Source organism: Protopterus annectens, chromosome 9.part0 (genome assembly GCF_019279795.1).
Source record: "Protopterus annectens isolate FY-2018-M chromosome 9.part0, PAN1.0, whole genome shotgun sequence".
In the NCBI taxonomy this organism is placed as follows: domain Eukaryota; kingdom Metazoa; phylum Chordata; order Ceratodontiformes; family Protopteridae; genus Protopterus; species Protopterus annectens.
The window spans coordinates 1,006,297,824-1,006,321,823 of record NC_056743.1 but is presented as its reverse complement, the minus strand read 5'-3'; the positions used below and the strand labels follow the sequence as shown (position 1 = coordinate 1,006,321,823).

Below are 24,000 nucleotides of genomic sequence, written 5' to 3'. Positions count from 1 at the left end.
GTAGCTCTAAGGAAATTATAATAGTAAGGCTATTCTAATATTTCAAAGTCAAAATGGAAATATGAATACTCATCGTAACTGTAGGTGTTTCCAAGTATCTTCACAATTCATAACTCATGAGTAAAGCTACAGTTGTTGAGTCTCTGCTTGATCATTTTGTACTTATGATGTTGAGGTAGAGGAGAAAGCACCTGGAAATCAACTCAGTCCTGTATGCAGCTCACAGACTGGCCATTGATGACTACTGTTCTCTTTCAGCCAGCGGCTAGGCTCACTGCAGGTAAAGAGGAAGGTACAAGATGGTAGGAGATGAGGAAATAGAGAAGGCACAAAACAGATAAGTAAACACATATGAAAACAAAAACAAAGATTCTGCATGGAGAGGAAGACTTCCTAATTAGGAAAATGGGTGAGGCAGGACTAGATCTTATGGGTGACCTAAGGATCCAGAAACAAGACAGAAGAAAAAGAGGGACTATATTATAACACTGAAGTTTTAAAACTTTGAATATTATAATATAGAACCCTTTATAGTGAAAGCTGACAATAGCAAAGCCTCAGAACATTGAAATTTTACCTAGGGTAAAATTTCGGTGGTCCGTTCTGTGGCTTCGCTATTTACAGCACTGTGGTGCGATAGTTACAGACCAGGTTTATGGAAGTGAGCGAACGGAGGTTACGGATTGGGTTCAGGTAAGTGTGGTGCGATGCTTACGGACCGGGTTAAGTAAGTGAGCGAACGGACTGGAGTAAGGTGAGTGTGCGGTAGTTAGGGACTTTAGGGTTAGGGCGTGGGTGAGGTGAGTGTGCGGTAGTGACAGACTTTAGGGATAGGGGCGGTTTAAGTGAGTTAGGGTTAGGGCATGGGTGAGGTGAGTGTGTGATAGTGACAGACTGTAGGGTTAGAGGCGGGTTAAGTGAGTTAGGGTTAGGGCAGGGGTGAGTTGAGTGTGTGAGAGTTACAGACCTTAGGGTTAGGGTTTGGGTTAAGGTAAGTGGATAGATAGTAGTGTATGTACAGTTTAGTGTTGGGTTAGATGTAGGATTTTAAGTGTATGTTTGTGGATTGCAGCTGTTTTGGTGTGCTTGTGCTGTGTGTGTGTATGTTTCTTGAATTAGCAAATTTTTTCCTTGGGAAATATTCACTGTTCTGAGTGTTCGATGTTATGATTGTTCAACAGAAATGGGTCGATATTATAACATTCGAAATTTTGAGTGTTCAATGTTATAATATAGACCCGAAAAAGAGTATAGTTATATCTGAAAAATAAGTAAAGCCATCTGTACCTTGGCTGGGGGACAAAAAGAGGAGCTAAACAGGCTGAGTATGCAAGGTTGTCAGTACTACATCAGCAGAGCATAACTGGCATTGTGTTCCCAGCTCTCAACACAGCACTAATGGACTGACACTGTACTCAAGGCAGTGTACTGCTGCAACAGAAGCTGAATGACTGTTGGAAAGCAGGTAATACTCTAGTAACAACTAAATAAATGTGAGAGATAATACTTTAGTAATAAAATGTGACTAACATCTAATCAAGTCAAAAGTAACAAATCATAGATAGTTGACATTTTAATCACAACACTTATTTTTATAAAAATAGAGTTTACTGTAGATAGACTGGATAATATGTGAATGTCCCCTAAATGCAAAATAATTGGGGTAGGGAAGACTTCGTATAGTGCTAGGCAATGGAATTGTATAGTGCACAATGGTATATGAGCAAATGAAATGAAGAAAGCAAATGCTGAAATAATAAGAAGAGGCAGCAATTTTCCATACAGTCTTTACTTATCTATCTATCCATGTATTTGTTTGTTTGTTTATTTATTTATTTCCTTGCTTATTTTTGTTAATTGAGATAGTCTGATTGGGCAGTGCACATCAACACTGGAAGCTCAGAGAGAAAGAGTCTCAATAGTTTATAGATGAGTGCACGACTTGTAATTGAATACTCACAATACTGACCCAAAACTGGTCAATCTAAAAAGATCCAAAGTTAAAAGACTGAAAAAAACATAGTTTTTACAGGGAACAAGCTCTCGATACTGCCTGCTGTGTATATACTAACTCAAAGATCACACAACAGCAGGGAAAGGGCATATTCCCAATCCTTGCAGTACCTCCACAACCTCCCACTAAGTAATACTGTCAATCTGTGATTTTTATCACTATTTGATCACTAGTGCAAGCATTGCAAACATTTGATATTCTGAACATTTCACCAAAGATCTGATTCTCATATATAGATATAGATACAGATATAGATGTAGATATAAACGACAGTGGCTTCGTGATACAGTGTACAACAGTTGTAGTCAGTAGTCAGACATTATACTCAGAACTGTATACATATCCAAGTTTTGTGGTGTAACTGAGCATCATACTATGCAACGTCTAATATAGCACAAAATAAATTTATGATGCACCATCTGTAGCCAGTAACCACAAATTCATAAGGTAAATGGCAAGTTTTCACTAGGTAAAATTCCCATCTGCCATGTAATTATTAGTCCTTCTTTTTCATCCCATTTTTCCCTTCTGTCAGTGATTTTTTAAAGAAGTAAATGAAATAATTAAACAGCTAAGAACCATTAATACACATCACAGAAGCGGTGGAGTGATTAATGCTGGAAATATCTCATTAGCAGTTCCAGGGAATGCAAACCAAATCTACTTTGTTCAACAGCAATTACAATAAAATAGAAATGTGGTAGTATGCTATCCAGCCTTACCATGACAGGATGGCTATCAAGAAACACTTTTCATTTATAAAGGTATTCAGAGAGAAACACAGTTTCAGTAAATGCATATTTTTCTAGCTTGCTACATTTCTGTATGTCTTCTATATAATTTAGGTGCTTTAATGGTATGTCTTCTCTTTATTTATTGTGTATCTGCGTAAGTTTTTCTCTGGAGCTTTTCTCCCCAGACCTTCACTGAAAAGGACCTATTAGCTCAATTGGACTTTTTCAGTAAACTAAAGCTAAATAAAACAAAATAAAGTCAGCTTTCACAACTTATTCTTAATAAGTCACTACATTAGTAGGAAGTGAAAATTCAAAAGAAATGTTCCTCTTAGTCTAGAAGGGGAAGAAATATAAGGAAATGTGACTGACCATGCAGCTAATTAAAGGCAGACAGGTGCTTCATCTGTCTGTAAGAAAATTTGGTCTAAAGGTTAAGGCTTGCATTTTCTTACACTATAATAATAGTGATCGAACAGGAGAAGGCAATTATTTCACACCAGAGAGCAAGTTTGGAAACATAGTCATGTCACCAACTTTTAATACTGTATCTGATGTTGTTAATCTTCACCTAATCCTTGATGGTGGGTTCGGTTACGAATCCTCAGAACTGAGTCAGCCATTATTTTCCAGCTTGTGCTCTCCAAACTCTCGAGCCTGGGACTACCCATAATACTCCTTACAAAGATTACCTCAGATCTCATTTGCCTCATCGCAGACCAGATTTGCCTTCATTATCTCTCGAGCCATGGTGAATTTTGTGAGTTATAAAACTATTTTATAAACTTTTTTCTTGTATATCCTTTTAGTAGTTATTTTTTCTATGTCTCTAAGCTACCCACCCCTCTTACTGTTTTCTTTTCTTACTGTGAGGTATTTTCTTCTGTTTACCATTGTTGGTAACTTCTCTTTACCCTTTGGGTATCCCTTTTACCTTTGTTGGTATATTTTTTTCTTTAAAAAAAAAAAATTTTTCTTTCTCTTTGAATATGTCTGACAAGAGACTATGTCCCATAAAACCTAAGGGCTCTTCAGGTTTCAATAGATGTAACAAGTGTGAAGGAAAAATGCCCAATTCAGATGGCCATACCTTGTGTCTGTATTGCTTGGGCGTAATTCATTTACAAGAGAATTGTGCTATTTGTCATGGTTTTTCCTTGGAAAGGAAAACTAAGCTTTTGTTGAAAGGCTTATTTAAATCTCCTTCCTATGAGGCCATTTCTGGATTAAAAGAGAAAACTGTGGAAGCAGGAACTTCTTCCCACAGTTCAAAAAAATAGGCCTTCTTCGGTTCTGAGTTTCTTGGAACCAATGAGAAACATTTCTAAAACTGCCTTGGCTCCGAAAACTTCTTCGGCACCAGGAGAATTGTCGGTGCCTAGCAAGACACTTTTGCAACATTCTGATGCTTTGGCTTCCCTCCATCTGAGCCATCGGTACCTAGGACTTCAGAATTACCTAGTGTACCAAGAACCGTGTATTCTCCTTCTTTGGACCCTTTTAGGGATACCAATTTTGTGGAAGTCAGAGGGTCCAGATCTCTTTCCACAGTTTTGGTGAGATCTACTAAAAGTTTATTGGAGCAGGACATTATGAGGTTAGTGGATCAGCTCCTAGTGGCAAGAGGATTAACTTCAGTTCATAGCCAAGGCAGCATCGAAACTGCTCATTCCATCCTTACTTACACTCCTCCTCCAACTCTTCCTGAGCCCTTGGAGTCCTCTGTTCCGACAGCCCCAGCTCCGACTAAGTCAGTTCCAGCAGCTTTCCAGTCTTTGGTTCCGACAACAGCCTTGAGTTTTTCTGGATCTTTTGCACCGAGGGACTCCCGCTGTTGGGATTTGATGGTCAGTTCCGGGATGCATGATACCTTTTCGGCTCTGTCCGAGCCTTCCATGCCTCTTGGAGCATTGGCCCTTGTAGTTCGGACTCAGGCTCCAGGTGTAGAGGCAGCCTCCTCAGTGCGGGGTATGACCCCAGTTCTGAAGCAGTCCTTTTCAGTTCCGGGCTCCCATCCCTCTATGGGGGGGCCCTGCCTTCCATATCATGGAGAAGACACTATTCCTTGGGGATTCTCAGTCGTTGCCTTCCCTGTCAGGGCAAATATCTTCCCCTTCCTCTAGGCCAGAGCTGCTATTGACCTCATCCCCCAGACAGAGGGTGCAAAGCCACAGGTAACTCCCACCCCGGTGGTTACCTCTTTGGATACTTCTCTGCAACTTCCCCCCGGAAGAAGTCCCTGCGAAGAGGAAGTGCAAGAGGAAGCACCTCGACTCTCCAGAGGAGTCTTACACTGAGGATACTGACTTTGATGAAGGTGAAGGTTCCTCAAAGTCACCCCCTGAAGATATTTCCTTTGAGGACATCCTTGAAATACTGAAACAGAGACGTGACTGGTCATCCACACAACCTTCAACAGAGGAGTCAGTATACCTGGAGGCATTTTGCTCCCAACCCTCCACTTCTTGGATTTCTCCGCCTGCTGATGAACTTGTTAAATTGATAGCTCAGCGGGCTTGGAAGATACCCGACACCATAGAGCCTATTCCCAAAAGGCCTGACCGTATTTTGTCTGCACCAAAGGAAGAACCACATTGGTCCAAAGGAATCCCTGTTGATGCCGTGGTGGTATCAGCAGCCACCAAAAAAGAACCTTCAAAAGAGAGTCAAACTATCCATCCTCCTAACAAGGAGTCCAGGACCATGGATAGATTCAGGAAGCATGTTTATGCTTCAACAACCTTTGCATTAAGGTCGTTGAACTACATGGCACATTTTACCAGGTTACAAAGAGACCTGATTAAGGAACTTACTAACACTCTGGCAGGAGCAGTTGCTGTGGAAGTTCAGGATAGTCTCCTCCCAGCTTGCAACCCTTGAATCCATTTACAATTCGTCCATGAGGCTCATAGCACATGCAGCCGAAGGGACATCCAGAGCAGCAGGTTCAGGCATAGCCATCAGACGGCATTCCTGGATGCGTTTATGTGACTTCACAGAGCCATTCAAAGTGTCATTAGTCAATGCACCTTTTGATAGATCTACTCTTTTGGGTCTACTTCAAAACATTTAAAACCCATAATATCTAATTTCATAACATTGAGACCAGAACATCTAAAACCCAAAACATCTAAAACCCATAACATCAAATTTCATAACATCGAAAATGTGCATCAGAACATCAAACACTACAAATCACAAGAAAATAACATCCCCTCCACATATAATGACAACAAACAAACACACTTTTTACTACGTTTCTGCAGGGGGGCAAGCCCCCCTGCACTTCCCATTTGGGTGGGGCTCCACCCCCACTCCACCCGTAAATTATATATATATACCAACTCCAAGATCACACTACAGTGGGAAAAAGTTAATTTCCTAACCCCACTGTATTAAGCCCCCCATCAGAAACATAATAAAAAGTGTGCTTGGTAGTTTGGTGTCATTATATGTGGAGGGGATGTTATTTTCATGTGCTTTGTAGTGTTAGATGTTATGAAATTCGATGTTATGGGTTTTAGATGTTTTGGTCTCAATGTTATAAAATTAGATGTTATCAGTTTTAGATATTTTGAAGGGGACTCACTCTTTTTGGCACAAAAGGTAAAGAAACTCTGACCAGAAGTGAGCAAGATGGCAAGACCCTATCTGCCATGGGCATACGTTTCTCTACTCCTCAGTGACCCTACTGAAGGAATCAGAGGAATGGGAGACTATGGTTTCAAGAAATCCAAAGGGCCTTTCTATGACTCATGTGGTAAAGATTTTCCCTGGGGCAGAGGAGGAAACAATGGAAGATGCCGCCCTAGGGGGCCGGAATGGACCGCAAAATAAGGCATCCAGGGAATCTTTCTCTGGTACCCCCTATCAGCATCCCTGAAGGGGTGCCCAATTGTCTTCCTCTGGAGGTAGTTGGGGGTTGATTATCCCTGCACCTACCTGCCTGGCAATTAATAACCTTGGACAAACGGGTGCTCGGAATTATATCCAGAGGCTACCAATTTCCCTTGTTTGTGAACCCCAAACCTCAGAAAAACTCCCAGATGTTCCACCCAATCAAAGGGAAGCAGCAGCTTTAGAAATCCAAAAGCTGCTAGATGACAGAGTCATCCAAAAAGTCCCACCAGACCAGATATGATCTTGGGTTTACTGAAGATTCTTTTTAGTGCCCAAAAAACAGGGGACTAGAGACCAATTTTGGATCTCAGCCAATTCAGCAAATCAGTTCACCAAACCAAATTCCAGATGGTCTCGGTACAAACCATACTTCCTTTCTTGGAAAAAGGCTACTGGATGTGGTCAATAGACCTCAAGGATGCTTATTACCACATAAAGATGGAGAAAAGCTCCAGGAGGTTTCTACGTTTCCAGCTAGGAGCCAGTCATTTCCAGTTCTGAGCACTGCCCTTTGGATTCACCACAGCCCTCAGGGTGTTTACCAAATGCATGGCAGTAGTTTCAGCTCATCTCAGACTCAGACTGCAAGGTTTTTGAGTACTCCAATATCCCGATGACTGGCTCCTCACTGCTACCACCAGGCATCACTTGGAAAGAGCAAGAGACTATACCCTGTCTGTTTGCACTTCTCTAGGTATTTTAATAAATCTCAGGAAATCCCAGCTGCAACCCACACAATGTCTAGATTTCATAGGGGCATAACTAAATACTGTCTCAGGAATAGCTTCTCTCCCTCCAGAAAGACTTCTAAGTATCAGGGCTCTGGTGAGACAGATTATGCAAAATGACAGAGTCCCAGCAAGATTAATTCTTCAGACCTTGGGTTCAGTGGCTGCCACAATCACTCTGGTTCCCCTTGTGATATTCCACATGTGAATACTACAATGGTTACTAGCAACACAGTGGTCTCTAGCTCATCAACCAATGTCTTAACCAAATTCTTGTAACCAATCTCTGTAAACAGGACCTCAAATGGTGGCTTCATTCAGATCAGATTCTCCTGGGCTGGCCCTTCACTGTACCTCAACCCCAAGCCATAGTGACCACGGATGCTTCCCAGATGGGGGGGGGCATTATCTGGGGAAGACAGTTCAAGGCACATAGTCCCAACTGGAGGCCAACCTGCGGATCAATGTTCTAGAGATGAGGGCAGTGCTATTAGCATTGCAAGCATTCCAGGATTCCCTTCCTCCAGGAACAGTGGCTATTCAAACAGACAACATGGCAGTGGTCTGGTACATCAACAAACAAGGGGGAACCAAGTCATATCTACTATTTCGAGAGGCACTCAGAGTGTGGAAATGGGTGATTTCTTCCAACCGCTTTCTCATAGCAATGCACATTCTGGGAGGTTCAAATGTGATAGCAGACAAACTGAGCAGGACTATTCTCATGCTTCACGAGTGGTCTCTGAACCCAGTAGTGGTGGACAAGATTTTCCATCAATTGGGCCAACCTTGCTGCGACCTTTTTGCTTCTCACCTAAACAACAAATGCAAAAGTTACTTTGCCCTAATACCTCCACCGGGGGAGTCACCCAGGGATGCTCTTCTACACAGTTAGCCTCCTGGTCTATTATATGCCTTTCCACCGATTCTGTTAATCTCTCAGTTTCTGAAGAAAGCAAAAATTATGAAGAATACCATAATTCTCATTGCCCCATTCTGGCCTCAACAAGTCTGGTTCCTCTTCCTTTGGCCTCGTCTGCTACAGGAACCATGGACTCTGGATCCAACTCCGGACCTGCTAACTCACCCAGAAGGCATGGTTCACCCAAACTTGCAGCACCTCAAACTGACGGTGTGGTTCCTCCAATCCCCATGATTGCCAGGCAAGCTCCTCTGTCCTCACCAGTCCAACGTATTGTTATTGCACATCAGAAACCTACAACTAGAAAACTTTACTTGGAAAAGATTTACCATATGGGCTTTAAATATGAGACTTGATCCCTTCAATGCCCCTATTGAATCCATATTAGACTTCTTGAATACTCTCTTTGAGTCTGGTTCCTCTGCTTCCACTATAAAAGTTCAGTTGGCTGCAATCTCTAATTTTCATACTGGTCACAATAACGCTTCAGTAATGTCTCATAAGCTTTCCAAAGCCTTCCTGAAAGGATTGTCTTTACTAAGACCTCCTTTTAAAGATCCAATTCCACCATGGGATTTGACTACAGTTCTACAAGCATTAACTCAAAGCCCCTTTGAACCAGCTGAGTCTTGTCAATTAAAAGTTTTGTCTTGGAAGACTCTGTTTCTAGTAGCCATCACCTCCGCAAGGAGAGTCTCTGAGTTACAGACTCTATCATGCAAATCTCCCTATTTGATTTTTCATACAGAGTTCAATTAAGAACAAATCCATCCTTTCTTCCAAAAGTGGTTATTGAATCCAGTATCAACCAGTCCATACATTTACCAACCTTTTTCCCTAATTTTACCAATCAAGGTGAACACCTTCTGCATTTGCTAGATGTTCATAGACAATTGCTTTTTTATCTCCACAGAACTATGGAATCCCGTAAATCTGACCAATTATTTGTGGCCTTCTCTGCCTTAAAATGGGTTGCGCAGTCTCAAAAGTTATCTTGGCTAAATGGTTGCGAGACTATATTTCTTTCTCCTACCAATCTCAAGGTCTTCAACTTCACAAAACTGTTAAAGCTCATTCTATGAGAGATATTGCCACATCAGCAGTTTTTCATGCAAGAGCGTCTCTAGACGACATTTGTGCTACAGCTACTTGGTCCTCTCATCATACCTTGATTACACATTACAAACTAGACCAAATCTTGAGGGATCGAGCATCATTTGGCTCTATGGTGCTTTGGAATATTCTTCCATGAGACCTCCCAAGGTACATAATTTGCTGGGGATTCTGTCCCACCTTCAAAGATTAGGTGAAGATTAACAACATCAGATAAAGAAGTTATGTTTTACCATAATGTTCCATCTGTGTTGTTCATCTTCATCAACCTTGACATACCCTCCCACCATCCCCCATCCAAAAAATTTGTTGTTAGTAGGACTCAATGATTCTAATCAGTTTTTTCTCATAAGGAATCTATAGATGGCCTCATCTTCTTTGTATATATATCTATGTGTGTGTGTGTGTGTGTGTGTGTGTGTGTGTGTGTGTGTGTGTGTGTGTGTGTGTGTGTGTGTATATATATATATATATATATATATATATATATATTTCTCAAACTGTAAACTTTTTGCTATTTTCTGCCACCTGGCAAATTCAATCTGAGGTAATCTCTGTAAGGAGCATTATGGGTAGGCCCAGGCTCGAGAGTTTGGAGAGCACAAGCTGGAAAATAATGACCGAGTCTGTTCCGAGGATTCAGAAATGAACCCACTGTCAAGGATTGGTGAAGATGAACAACACAGATGGAACATTATGGTAAGACATAATTTCTTTATTTTTCACTATTCTTGACACCTGTGCTCTGGCATTCTACGTTTCTGATACTAGATTTTGTAGTATCTACAATCCATTTTTTTAAAAGGCAAGGACTAATAGGTTGTCATGCTGCCTAATTCTTTAGTACCCAACAGGCAAATTGTAAAGGCTGCTGTACATGCCTGGTATATCACAATGAGCACAGGTGAAGAAAACCGCTGGCCACCGTATGTTAATCTAGCTAAGGGACACTAAGGGCTTTCCAAGTGCTGCATTACTCCTCTGTAAGTGATAGTAGCCATTTGGCAATAGAATGACTACAATGCTTTGCCCTCATAAAGAAAGGCGGGATCTTTTTTACACATTCTTACCATTGTATTATTCATCCCTCATAAAGAAAGGCGGGATCTTTTCTACACATTCTTAGCGTTGTATTATTCATCCCTCATAAAGAAAGGCGGGATCTTTTTTACACATTCTTACCGTTGTATTATTCATCCCTCATAAAGAAAGGCGGGATCTTTTCTACACATTCTTAGCATTGTATTATTCATCCCCATTTTTATCATTCTTGAATAGTCCTCCGGTGATTGTTTAAACTTCCATTTTATTCCACAGCGAGCTCACCAATCCTCTTAATAATAACGTATTTGAAATTCCACATTTAGTTTGCCATTGTTTAATACCTGTTCACTCATCATCACAAACATATGTTCTACAATGACCACTGAGCTCTACTAGTTCACTTTTATAAACTTGGAAATCTAAAGGCTCATATAGTGGTTTCTCCTCGGTAAGACACACTGTAGAACCAAATGGTAAATACATCAACAACTTTATTTAACATAAAAATAAGTACAAGAAGCAAATGGTAAAGTGCTTCCATCCCTTACAATTGGACTTTATCAGAGCCGTTTTTTTTCACCATGGTATTCTTATTTAAATACACCAAATCACATCATATGACTGCAGCAGTCATTCTTAAATTAAGTAATTAAGCAATTAAATATATATATATATATATATATATATATATATATATATATATATCTCCCTTAACATACTAAGCACCTAACTATATAATATAATATAAAAAAATATCATAAATAAAAAAGTTAAAAATGCACATAAACCACAATTTTAAACAATGTGAATCAATGGTAACATAGTAAAATATGTAGGTGATACTGTTAAAAGTTGTAAAAAATATACGTTTAAAACGGTTTAAAAATATTTAAAAACATATTTATACCAAAGTAAAATATTTTAAAACAGGTAAATATGTGTGAGGAGAACCACTATGTGAGCTATTATATTTCTGAGTTATTTAAATTATATAGAAATAATCTGGACCTTATGATAAACTTTACATGTTGCAATAACTTGTTTACTGCTGTACTGACTTGTAGAATAGCTAGTATCCACAGTGTATTGCCTGATGTAAGAAGCACTAGGAAAACACAGAGATTATCTGAATACTAACTCACTTTTTTCTGACTAGGTGCCATCTCCCTCCAAACATAGGAGGAAATTCACCCTGCTGAATTGTAACACGGAGTATTAAGCTGCTCTCCCCCCCCCCAGCAACCTATTTCAACAAGATCAATATTGTAAACTACTGCTCTGACTGTATGTAAGGCCCTGTGTCTAAAGCACTGGAGGTGTCCTTAGTAGCTTGTTAGTGTAATCCCCATCTTTAAACTTTAATTAAATTTACTTAAGAGCTTAACCAGGCATTCTAAGAATAATTTGGTGCATTTAAAAGAAAAATATTTCAATTTGGTGTATTTAAAAAGAAAAACAAAAAAAATCAAACCTTTTCTGCTTATAAAAATCCTTTAGGGTTATGTAAGTATCTTGAGTCTGTATTTGCCCTGCTCCGCTCACCCTCGCTGTGCTCGGGCTCCCTCCGCATTCTACCCTTCCCCCTATTCCTGCCCACCCCCAGTGCTGTTAAATTTATAAGACCTAGCCACTCCCTCACTTCTCAGAACCAATTAACAAAGTCCTAATTCTTAAAGTGGCGCATAATTATACACATGCTTAATTATACACCCAACTTACAAAGTATAAACTACCCCCATTTATCACCCTGTATTCTAACCAAAGTATAAGACTCCTAGAATGCCACCACTACCTACTTCAATACATCTGAGGCTGCTACTGCTATTTTCCCTCATATCTATTTTGACTGTACCATATCTTCTCACCACCTATGAACATCAGAACTAGATAGGCTTTCAGTACCCTAGAGGGTAAACCTCTACTCCAATCAGGCCAAATTTTCAAAAACCTAGTAAATAAACCTTGCTCACCTAGCCACTTATTTCCAAATTGTCACCGAATCATTTGAATTAGATACAGTAACCCAAAAGCCAGGAAATACCAGAACCTAATATATAAACTCCTGAAACTTATATTGAGGATACAGTATAACCTCTTAATAGATGGAGACATACACCCGAACCCTGGCCCGACTGCTATCAATAACCCAAGCCATCACTCTACTATTCCCACTAATATACAAACCCTAAATAGACCTCCCAACTCACTCCTGATTGGCCACCTGAACATTAGAAGTATAAATAATAAGGTTCCCTATCTGCATGCCCTCTTTGAGGTCCATTTGCTTGACATTCTATGTCTTACCGAAACATGTCTAAAGTTATCAACCCAAGACAATGAAGTTATACCACCAGGTTATAATATCATAAGACCTGATCAAAAAGCTAGGAAAGGTAGGGGTGTAGCTGTACTATACAAATCTGGACTACAGGTGACCACAGAAGCCTCTCTACTACCACAAAAAAGTAATGCTGAAATTCTTACTACTAAGATAGAAATCAATAAATGTTAATCCATTTATATCATCTGTATCTATATTCCCCCAGGTCATAACATTAATACCCTTGAAGACATCCTGTGTTGGTTGTCAGCTAACTGTCCCCAAGAAACCATAGTTCTTGGCGACTTTAATATCAACTGGAAGAACTGTTCCTCTGAGAAGCCTACTATCCATATTAACCTATATGGCTATACACAGACCATTACCTCCCCCCACTAGGATCAGCAAACCCAACAACAAAGAAAGTACCTTAGACTGGATTTTCATTAATAGTCATCCCCAAATATACAAGATAAGGACCTTCCCTGATGACATAAGTGACCACTTTCTCACCTTTATAATTAGGCACAAGACTGACATTCTTAACCAATCCCCCTATAAGACAATAAGAAACAATAAAAACTTTAACCCTGATATCTCCCAAAATGAACTAAGTTCATGTGATTGGTCACACCTAAAACACCTACCACTGGAGAAAGCAGTAACATACTTTAATACTAAATTTTTAGCCATTCTAAACCACCATGTGCCAACACACTCTTTTAGAACTAAAACTAAAACTGCCCCATGGATCACAAAAGAAACTAGACAAAAAAATCCTACTTAAAAATAAATTTTGGACCAAATGGCGTACCACAAAAAACTCAGAAGATCAAATAAAATATAGACAGCTAAGAAATGACACAAAAATCCATTTTGTTAGACAAAAAAAAAATCTACTACCAATTACAGCAAACCCACCAAAACAAACCTCAAATGTTCTGGGCAGGCATCAATAAACTCCTACACCCAGGACAATCCACCAATCCAACTCCCTCAGGTACTAACCACAATAGTCCTGAAGAAGTCGCTGATACCTTTAATAGTTTCTTTACTGAGACCATCCAATCTCTAGCTAACCAGCTATCTCCTGATGGCTTAAGTCCTACTTCTGCTATACATAGCTCTCAGACTCTCTTTTCACCTTCAGCCTGTTCTCACATCCCTTGTTCGTACCCTTATTAAGAAACTCAAACCTACCACCCTCTTAGCTGATCTCTTATCTGCTGAATATTTGCAAAAAGCTGCAGACACCATAGCCTATCTCATCTCCATTCTGATTAATAGAACTATAGCCGAAGGCTCCATCCCATCTATCTGGAAGATATCTTATATTATCCCTCTGCACAAAGGTGGCAACTCCAATAAATTATCAAATTATAGACCCATAGCCATATTATCACCCCTGGTGAAAATAATGGAGAAATGTGTACATAGACAACTGATAAACTATCTTATCCAAAACAAATTGCTAGCCAACCCTCAACATGGTTTTAGACCATTTCACAGCACCACCTCTGCCCTCCTATCTTTTTCTGATGCCATTAACAAAAATCGCAATAATAAATTTCTTTCCTCAGCCCTCTCTATTGATCTCTCTAAAGCCTTTGACATGGTAAACCATCATCTACTCATAAATATACTCAGATCCTTTTCTCTAGATAAGCTGGCTGTACAGTGGTTTCAATCTTACCTAAACAATAGACATCAGGCTGTACTATGGCAAAACAACTTATCTACCCATCTTCCCATCACCCTTGGCATTCCACAAGGTCCCATATTAGGACTTCTCCTATTTTCTGTTTTTATTAATGACCTGCACTCAGTCATTCCACAAGCCACCTGTATTCAATATGCATACGATTCCACACTAATATGCTCAGCCACTCCCCCCTCTGATCTACAGATTCTAACCCAAAATGTGTTTAACTTAGTTGAAAATTGGCTCCTTAACTGCCGACTCATATTGAATCATAAGAAAACAAAACTATTACTATTCTCTCCAACCCATAGGTCCTCCCCACTTACCTTTATTGTTAAATCAAACAACGGCACCATCATATCTCCTGATCCCTCTACCAAACTACTAGGGGTATTAATTGATACCAACCTTAAGTCTGATGTGCATATTAACAATACTATAAAAATAGTCAATAAAAAAACTTGGCTCCCTATATAGGATTAAGCCCTTCCTTACCCCATTAGCTAGGACTATTATTGCCCATACCCACTTACTCTCTACCCTCCTTTACACCTCCCCCATATTTACAAACTTAAGTAAAAATGACCTCAACAAATTGGCAAACTCCTATAATAACATTGCTAGATTTGCCACTAGAGCTGCATGCAGAACCCACCACTGTAATAACTTGGCTCAGTTAGGAGGGTTAGAATTGCCTAACCAGCTCCTATACAACCAAATTATAACTGCATATAAGATTATCAGCCTGATAATACTCCTATACTCAATAACATTATTACCCCATACAATAACTTTAAGACCCTCCTCTCATCCAACAGACCACTAGTACAAATAGTTAAAACCTACAACACAGCCGGTGGCTCCTTGTTCTCTAACTCCATTGGCAAAACCTGGAACTCGCTGCCTACTGATCTTACGTTGGTTTCCTCAATAACCCTTTTCCAAAACAAACTTACACAATACCCCAATACACATTGGCTATGTCCCTGTACTTACCCTGACTAACTCTTTCCTTTATCTCTAGGTCAAATGACACTTTTTATTGTACTAAGTTTGTATATCACTGTTAGCCCATGAACTGAGTGTCCATCAACATGTCAAACTTATTGTCTTTGTATATGATTTCTCTGTCATATTATTCAAAAGACTTCTCTATCTGCATCTGTCATGTATATATTGTAAAGAAATGTAATGGACTATTATGTAGTTTCATGTATAAATTTAATGAAATGTAATTAGCTGCCATGTTCATTGTTGGAGCTTTTCTCCCCGGGCGTCTGTTGAAAATGGACATATATCCAGTTGGACTAGCCCGGTCAACAAATGTAAAATAAAATAAAATAAATAAAATAAATAAATACATTTATTTGGCTGCACGGACACATGATGGTGTCTTTTTTCACATTTATAAACTTCATTTTTATTCCCTGTGTTAATCAGTACAGAGTCCAGTATGAATGCTGTATGGAAGCTTAAGCAAATATGATCTACATTTTTATAATAGGTAGGGAAGACTTCCTTAGTAATCTACACATAATTCATAAAAGCTCTTTTATAATATATAAGTTATATATTGTTCCATAGATATTTTTTTCTCTTACCACAAATAAACCTGACAAAAATATATATATATTTTTTATTTTGCCCTTTTTGCATTCCATTTTACCTTTATTCATAATTACTGCATGTCCTACTTGGACACTTTTTAATAGTGTTACTGATTAAGAAGTGTTGTCCACAAGCATAGATTTTATGTGTACAACAGAATAATACGATTGGACAGAATGGAGTGGTGTGTTCCTTCAGAACATGAGACAGAAAAGTTACTACCAGAAATGACTGCACAGGAAGTAGAATAAATAAGGTATGGAACCGTCTTATATATTACAAATGTATAATAATTATTTTCTTTCAGGTGTATTCAAAATTAAGTTGGTATATAATCCCATGGTGGAAAGGAAAAATAAGAACAGGTGAGATGGATGTGGACAGATGGAATTTTTCAGAGGAAGGGGTATTCAAAGGACAAATTGAAGTGCGCGAAAGTAAGGCACAGGGCCCAGATGCATACCTCCAAAGGTGCCTAAAGGACATCTTCACCATACTGTCAAGTTCTCCTTAACATAAAGTACCGTTTTGTCGTACTCCAACCCAAAAGTGCCACATGCAAAGAAAGCTACATATCCATATTCCTTACACTGTTTCTCATCATACCCGAGTCAGTAGTGTCTCTGCACACCATTTTGACTTTCTGATACATATTGTGTCACTTTTGTTAAATCTCATCTCTTCGTCACTTGCATCACAGAGCCACCCTCCTTGGCTGAGGCATTCAGTCAGTGTGTAGATTATAAAATAAATAATATACAAATTAATTAGGCAATATATTTCAGAAAATGATCAATATAATTGTGTTTAGGAAGTTGAAATTAGGTCTGTAAACATGAGCTGCTAGTCACAGATGACTAGCCTCACACCCCAGCCAAAGGGAGGGATACCCAGGATTACAAATATGATCTTGCTCAAAATAAACTAAAGTAGCTACTCACTCAAACATTTAAAAGAACCTGGAGAGTATGTTTAGGAGACAACCACTGGCAAAACTCAAAATTAAACAATAACAATGAAATTCTGGCCTTCGTGTCAGGCAGTTGTCAAAGAAAGCAGCAAGCCGGAGTACTACCAGTATAAATCAGAGGACAGACAGGGCCACAAAAATGTGGAAATGTGCTTATCTGCTGTAACCTTATGTGGAAGTAGAGTGCATTGTGAAATAGGAATGCCACTCCCCACTAAGCCATGTTTGTGTATAACACATAAAAAATAATCTTCTTCTTTCGGCTTTTCCCAGTTAGGAGTCGCCACAGTAGATCACCTGTCCACTCATGATTGGCAGTGGATTTTTACAGTGTTGAGTTGCCAGCCCAGCGCCCAACCTTCCACAGAAGGCACACACATGCACAGACTCATGCCTAGGGCCAATTTAGAGTGTCCAATCCATCTACAGCATGTCTTTGGGATATGGGAGGAAACCGGAGCACCCAGAGAAAACACACACGACCACAAGGAGGACATGCAGACCCGACACAGAAGGCACCCGAGCCAACAATCAAACCAGAGAGCCTCTTGCTTTGAGGTGGCAATGCTAACCACTGCACCACTGTGGCCGCTCTTTAATAATAACCACTTACTGAGACATTAATTCTGCAGAAAATATCAAGATGCAATGAGAACATTTTTTCAGTGTTTGCTGAAGGCTTTCTTTAACATACAAACTTGTACCATTTGTCTCTACTGACTGGTGGAGTGTCAGAGGACTGGAGATCAACAGATGTGGTGCTGTATTTAAAAGCAATCTGGAATGGATTACATTTCTACACTACTGAGCCTAACATTTGCATTAGAAAAAAAAATCCCAGAAATGGTATACTTAACACAAATAGACACAAATTAACATGATATTTGAATAGTTATGGCAAAACCATATCTGAGTGGTAAATGTAGTGTTCTTTGATGATGCAACTGAGCATTACAAAGAAAGCTAATGATAAAACAATGGGAACTGAGGTTATAGGAGAATAGTATAAAAGGGATGGTTCAGAAAATGGTGGTCAGAGAAGTAGTGTCAGCAATACAATCTGCACCTTACAAACACACACACACACACACACACACACACACACACACACACACACACACACACACGCACGCACGCACACACACACACACATGTGCATGTTAATCACAGTTAAGTTTCTCTATTTTACTTTTACATGTTTAAGATCTTTATATCATTTTCCCTCCTCCATAGTTCTGTCAATATATATATATATATATATATATATATATATATATATATATATATATATATATACATGTATGTATTTATTTATTTTTGTTGACCTAGAATGTCCACTGGTCAGTGCCCATTTTCAGCAGCGGCTGGAGGGGGTGGGGAAGCTCCACAAAATTACATGAATACATAATTAGTAAAAATTTACAATAGAGTTTAAAAATATGTTCAGTGACAACACATTATACATGTATACTCAGTGACAGCAATTACACAATTCTGTAATATAAAATAACCATTTATTTACTGAGAACTGCTAAGTTGAAATTATAGGAGTTAGGGTTAATATTATGGATTTAAGTTAAACAAGGCAGGGAGAAAGAGGAAAAATGTGTAATGTTTTCATTAGTCTGTGGAAAAAGAATTTTAGCTATTAGATGGGTGTTAAAAAGTATAGGGATGCTTATAATGGTTATATAGGTGGATGCAGAAAGAGAGTATCGAATGACAAGTAGGTCTGAGTTCTTGCAATGAAAAAGGCAAGGGGATGAATAGCCTGGTGAGCAAGATGAGCAGAGCTCATGATTCAGAAAAGAAAACGCCTTGAACTCACGGGATCTTGAGGATTATTGCTGATCAGATTGAGTTAGGAAGAACAGAAATAGAAGACAGGGGCATCTGTGTGCTATGCAAAATGGCACAAGTTCAGGCCTGAAATGAAGAGATATTACTTAACAGAAATGGTTATTTTTTTATTTAATATTTGTTAACTGGGAAAGTCTGACTTGTAACAAAGCCAGTTTTTAGCAGAGGCCCAGGGAGAAACGCTCCAGATGTATGTCTTTGTAACAAGAAATATTAAATAAACCATGAAATGGTATACATCCCTGGATGGTGGAATATGAACTAAAATGATAGCAGAAATGTCTGGGACTAACAGATTCATAGGTAAATACCAGGCAATAAGTCTGCAGGGCATTACAAGCCTAGCCAATAAACCATATTGAGATATTCCTCCAGCCTCAAGGAGGGCAACACAAGATAGACTAGGGGAGAATTTGAGGTTGCACATTCAGTTACCTTGGTTTACCATGAAGGTGGAAAAGGTGCCATTCTACTTTACATGCAGTACACATTTGTTCCAGAAGTAGAAATACACTGGCATATGACTCTGTCATTCCAGTCTGAGTTATTTTCTGGTGAGAATTGTTTATCCCTTTTAAATGCATATTTAAGGAAACATTTTTGATGAAGGAATCAGAGGTCAAGGAAGGTCAGATCTATCAAGTCTCAAAAGGCTATATAAAAGTCACGATGGAGGAATCTATAACACACAAACTACAGAACAATGGCTGCTAGTCTGATTGGATCTTGAGACCATTGGTCTTTTTAGTTAGGAATCTCTAAGATACCTCAAGCTGGGTGATACATTTAGATATACACATGCCAAAAAGGACATTACACTCAGTAAAAGGTCTGGTCAGAGATGAATAAAGGGAATTTGTGACTTGTTTAGATCTAACAGGAGATGCCTTTAGGAATTAGATGAGACAGATAGAAAGCTGTCCAAACTAAGGAATTATCAATGATGCCTTGCCACATTGTCTGATTGAACAAATGTGTTGCTTATATGGTGTGACATGCAAATGTTTTCTTTACCATAATGAACTATACTAACTTTTTCATAATTAGCACATGACCATCGTCCGCACAGAGGTTGTTATCATGGTCTAACTCATGCTGCAGCAGTTGTCAGTCAATGGAGGGGTTAATAACAATACCCTATTTACAGTTATCTGCAAACATGTGCAACTGTAGGCCAGAAGTTTTGTGTTAAAGGTCTGAGAACCAGATGACAGATAGGATAGAGCCCAACACAATACTGGTAAGGAAGGCAATAGGTGAAAGATGGCAACTATATAGAAGATAGAGCTAAATTTTCTTGTAAATACAATAGCTTAATTACCTCCTTCCACAAGTATATCTGGGGTATATTGAGCTCATACAGACCTCCCAAAAAACACACATGCATGCATAGCCACATGCATACATATCTATACACCTGGGTTAGACAGGCACAAGCACAAGCACACACACACACACACACACACACACACACACACACACACACACACACACAGATGTATGCATTTTAAACTTACAGAAAACATTACATCTTTTATCCTAAACCAACAGAATAAGATATTAATATGCAATAAATCAAAATCAATATTAATTTCTGTCAGGCTATAGTTTAGAATTTTTTTTCTGAAATGTTCTCCCTTCATATTTGTGGCCATGATATCCTTTGAATGGCGGTGCCATTGTATTTACTGCAACAAGTATGAGAGTGAATTATACTTTGATTACTTTAAAAAGTTATTTTGTATTATTACTTTATAAATTTTAGGTTTGAAGGATAAACATAACTTCTAATAGTTTCTGGTAACATGCTTGCATTTTTCACTTGCTTAACTTTATACCAGCTATTGATTGAGAAAGTTCTAATCTCATTTTTTGTATTTTATGATGAGCCTTTGTCTAATTTCTAGATGCAACATTTTATAATTAAAACAATAAATAGCTTTCTGTGACCAGGTCCTCATTGTATAATCTTCACCTCTGTTTTTCTTCCACAGGCTGCAGAGAAACAGCATTTATATTTGCTATTACAAGTGCAGGAGTGACCCATTCTGTGGCCCGCTCCTGTTCAGAAGGCTCAATTGAATCTTGCACCTGTGACTACCGTCGGAGGGGACCAGGTGGTCCTGACTGGCACTGGGGAGGCTGCAGTGACAATATAGACTTTGGGAGAGTCTTTGGTCGAGAGTTTGTAGATTCCAGTGAGAGAGGAAGAGATCTGAGATACCTAATGAACCTGCACAACAATGAAGCTGGCAGAATGGTAATATCATATGACCACTTCTTTGCTATACTGACGCTAGGCTTGTAATCAGAAATTACACTGACATGAGAATAAACAGACTGATAAAAGGAAAAATGATACAGATAAATATGGCCAAACAAAAATTAAAGACTTTTTTTTTGTAATGATGTGCTTAGCAAGTAATTATATTTAGGTAAAGATCATGAAGGATGTGGTAGAAGCGACCTTTCCAATGGAAAAATATAGTTTGTTCTGTGGACCTTCTATATTCTAATCTGCCCAAATGTAAAGACTAAAATTTTGTTTGTGTTTTATCTCTAATAAGGAAAGTGAAGTACCTAACAATGATCAGTTTGTAGCCATGTTATAAGCTGTTGCATAGAGAATAAAAAACATAAGTTTGGAGAAATAAGTGATATCATGAGCTAAAAGGTTACTAAATTATAATAATTTTTTTCACATTTATTTTTGATGTTCCCTAACTTTCCACTTTCTGCTTTGTCCTGGTGCCTACCTTAGTCTCCACACCTAGCCAGAGATGAGACAGGATCACCCCAGTATAGCACTATCCTGAACAGTACAAGAGTCTTTTTCCACTTTAGCCTACCCTTGACCATGACCCCTGTCCATGACGTGTAGTGGTATAATTTCTCTTCATATGCTGATATGTTACTGCATGCATATTGTCCACTTTAGATAATCTGTCTGCACCCCCCCCTTTATTTTACTCACCTAAGCTACAGCCTCCAGGTTTCAGTAAGAGCCATAGCCAGACAGAAATATCTTTGTGCCATTACCAATTGATGGGGAAACAGCTGGAGCCACTCTGTTACCTCCCCTCAAGCTCTGCTGGCATCTGATTAAGTGCTCATGTGCCAGTGCTGGTGTAGATGGTGACTGTCCCCCTGCACCAGTAAGCCAGCTTCATAGCAGCAAGGTGCATGTGTAGAAAGATTTCTCAGAGTAATACAACTTATGCACTCAACTTCCCAGAGATGACCGAGACAGAATTCAGTGAAATGTGACTACAAAAGCATTACCTCAGTTGCTGCACTATATTTAGATGCATTTAAATGAGTAAAAGGCTTGCTCCCTACACTGAAGCTCAACTATAAAGGTATCTCTGGTTCACCTCCTAGAATCCAAGTGAACAAGCAAAACACATTAATAGATTATGAAGCATTTATTTAAATAAGGAAGCCCACAGTAATCCAGTAATTCAAAACACAATACCCATGTTCTGACTGGGGATAAAGGGACAATGTCCGACTACCCTGAGGAATATACTTACACAAAACAGATTTTGCTATCAGTTAGTTAACATTTCATTCTGTTAATAGTGTATCCCTCTTGGTAATTTGATTTGCCCAAACTAAAAGTGTTACCCTACAGTGGAGGTGGATTTCATGTCTACTTGTCTAGGCATGTGCAGTGGTGTACTTGCATACTGGCTGGCACTCTGTTCATGCGACAGATGCCTGGCATTAATGATGCAGTGCAATTCAGGACTCATCTGTGAATGTATGTTTAGGGGAAAAGCAAAAACAACAGGGAGTCTGCTTCATGTGGGGGAACCATCAGTCTTTAAAAACAGCAGACATTATCACTGAAAATGGGTAAAGGACAGTGAGAACAGCACCTGTGAAGGAAATGTCATGATTATCAAACTAGTGACTAGATGACTGCAGGAGGTAAAGAATGATAAAAGGGCGTTAACATTGTACGTAAGAAGAAGGAATGTGGAAACTTTTATAAAACAAGCTTATGCAATGTGCTTTTGGTGAAACAGTTGTCAGAATTTGATGAATTCATAGTACAGTTTTTGAGTGTCATTGTGTGAAATTTGTTCACTTAATTATGCAACTGCAAAACATCCAAAATTGAAATATTACAGCAACACCCAATATATAGTGAATTTATGTGTATTACAGATGACAAATCAGTTTTTGTTTATTTAAATAATTATTTGTAAAAAATCAGGGATCTGTGCTAATCAAAAGGTGGTGCCTCCACGGAATTATCAAACTACAGACCAATAGCCATACTGTCACCGCTAGCCAAAATTATGGAAAGATGTGTCCATAAACAACTTATTCATTATCTCACCCAGAACAATCTTCTGACCAATTCCCAGCATGGTTTCAGACCTCACCATAGTACGACCACAACTCTCCTCTCCTTTACTAATACAATTAACCAAAACCGGAATAATAAAAAAATATCCTCTGCCCTCTTTCTGGACCTGTCAAAGGCCTTTGACATGGTAAATCACCAGTTACTTCTCCATACATTGGAATCCCTTTACCTAGATAGCTCAGCTCTCAATTGGTTCCATGCTTACCTCTCTGGAAGACAACAAGCAGTCCAGTGGCACAATAAGCTCTCACACTTGTTACCTAATACCATAGGCATTCCCCAAGGCTCTATTCTAGGACCCCTTCTTTTTTCAGTCTTCATAAATGAACTACACTCAGTCATCCCCGAAGCCACCTGTATCCAATATGCAGATGACTCAACCCTAATATGTTCTGATGTCTCTCTATCCAATTTACAAGTAGCCACCCAACTCTGCTTTACTACAGTCGAAAAATGGCTTGCAGAGCGCAAACTCATCCTAAACCCAAACAAAACCAAATTGCTTCTCCTTTTCCCCACTCCTGCCCCTCCTCCCACACATCTCACCATTCAGTCCAATAATGGAACCATCATCTCACCCGACTCCTATACAAAACTACTAGGAGTTGTCATTGACAACAAACTTAGATTTGACATGCATATCAATCAAACTATTAAGACTGTAAATAAGAAACTTGGATCCTTATACAGAATAAAGAACTTTCTTA

At 39.0% G+C, this 24,000-nt stretch overlaps 1 protein-coding gene across 1 annotated transcript in view; it reads left to right on the top strand.

The window, feature by feature from the left end:
• The window catches only part of WNT1 (Wnt family member 1), a 62,389-nt gene that overhangs the window by 19,277 nt on the left and 19,112 nt on the right, over positions 1–24,000 (top strand). Inside the window, exon 3 of the mRNA XM_044083785.1 lies at positions 20,910–21,175. Coding sequence (XP_043939720.1) covers positions 20,910–21,175 — 266 coding nt within the window. The remainder of the gene's footprint in view (positions 1–20,909; positions 21,176–24,000) is intronic.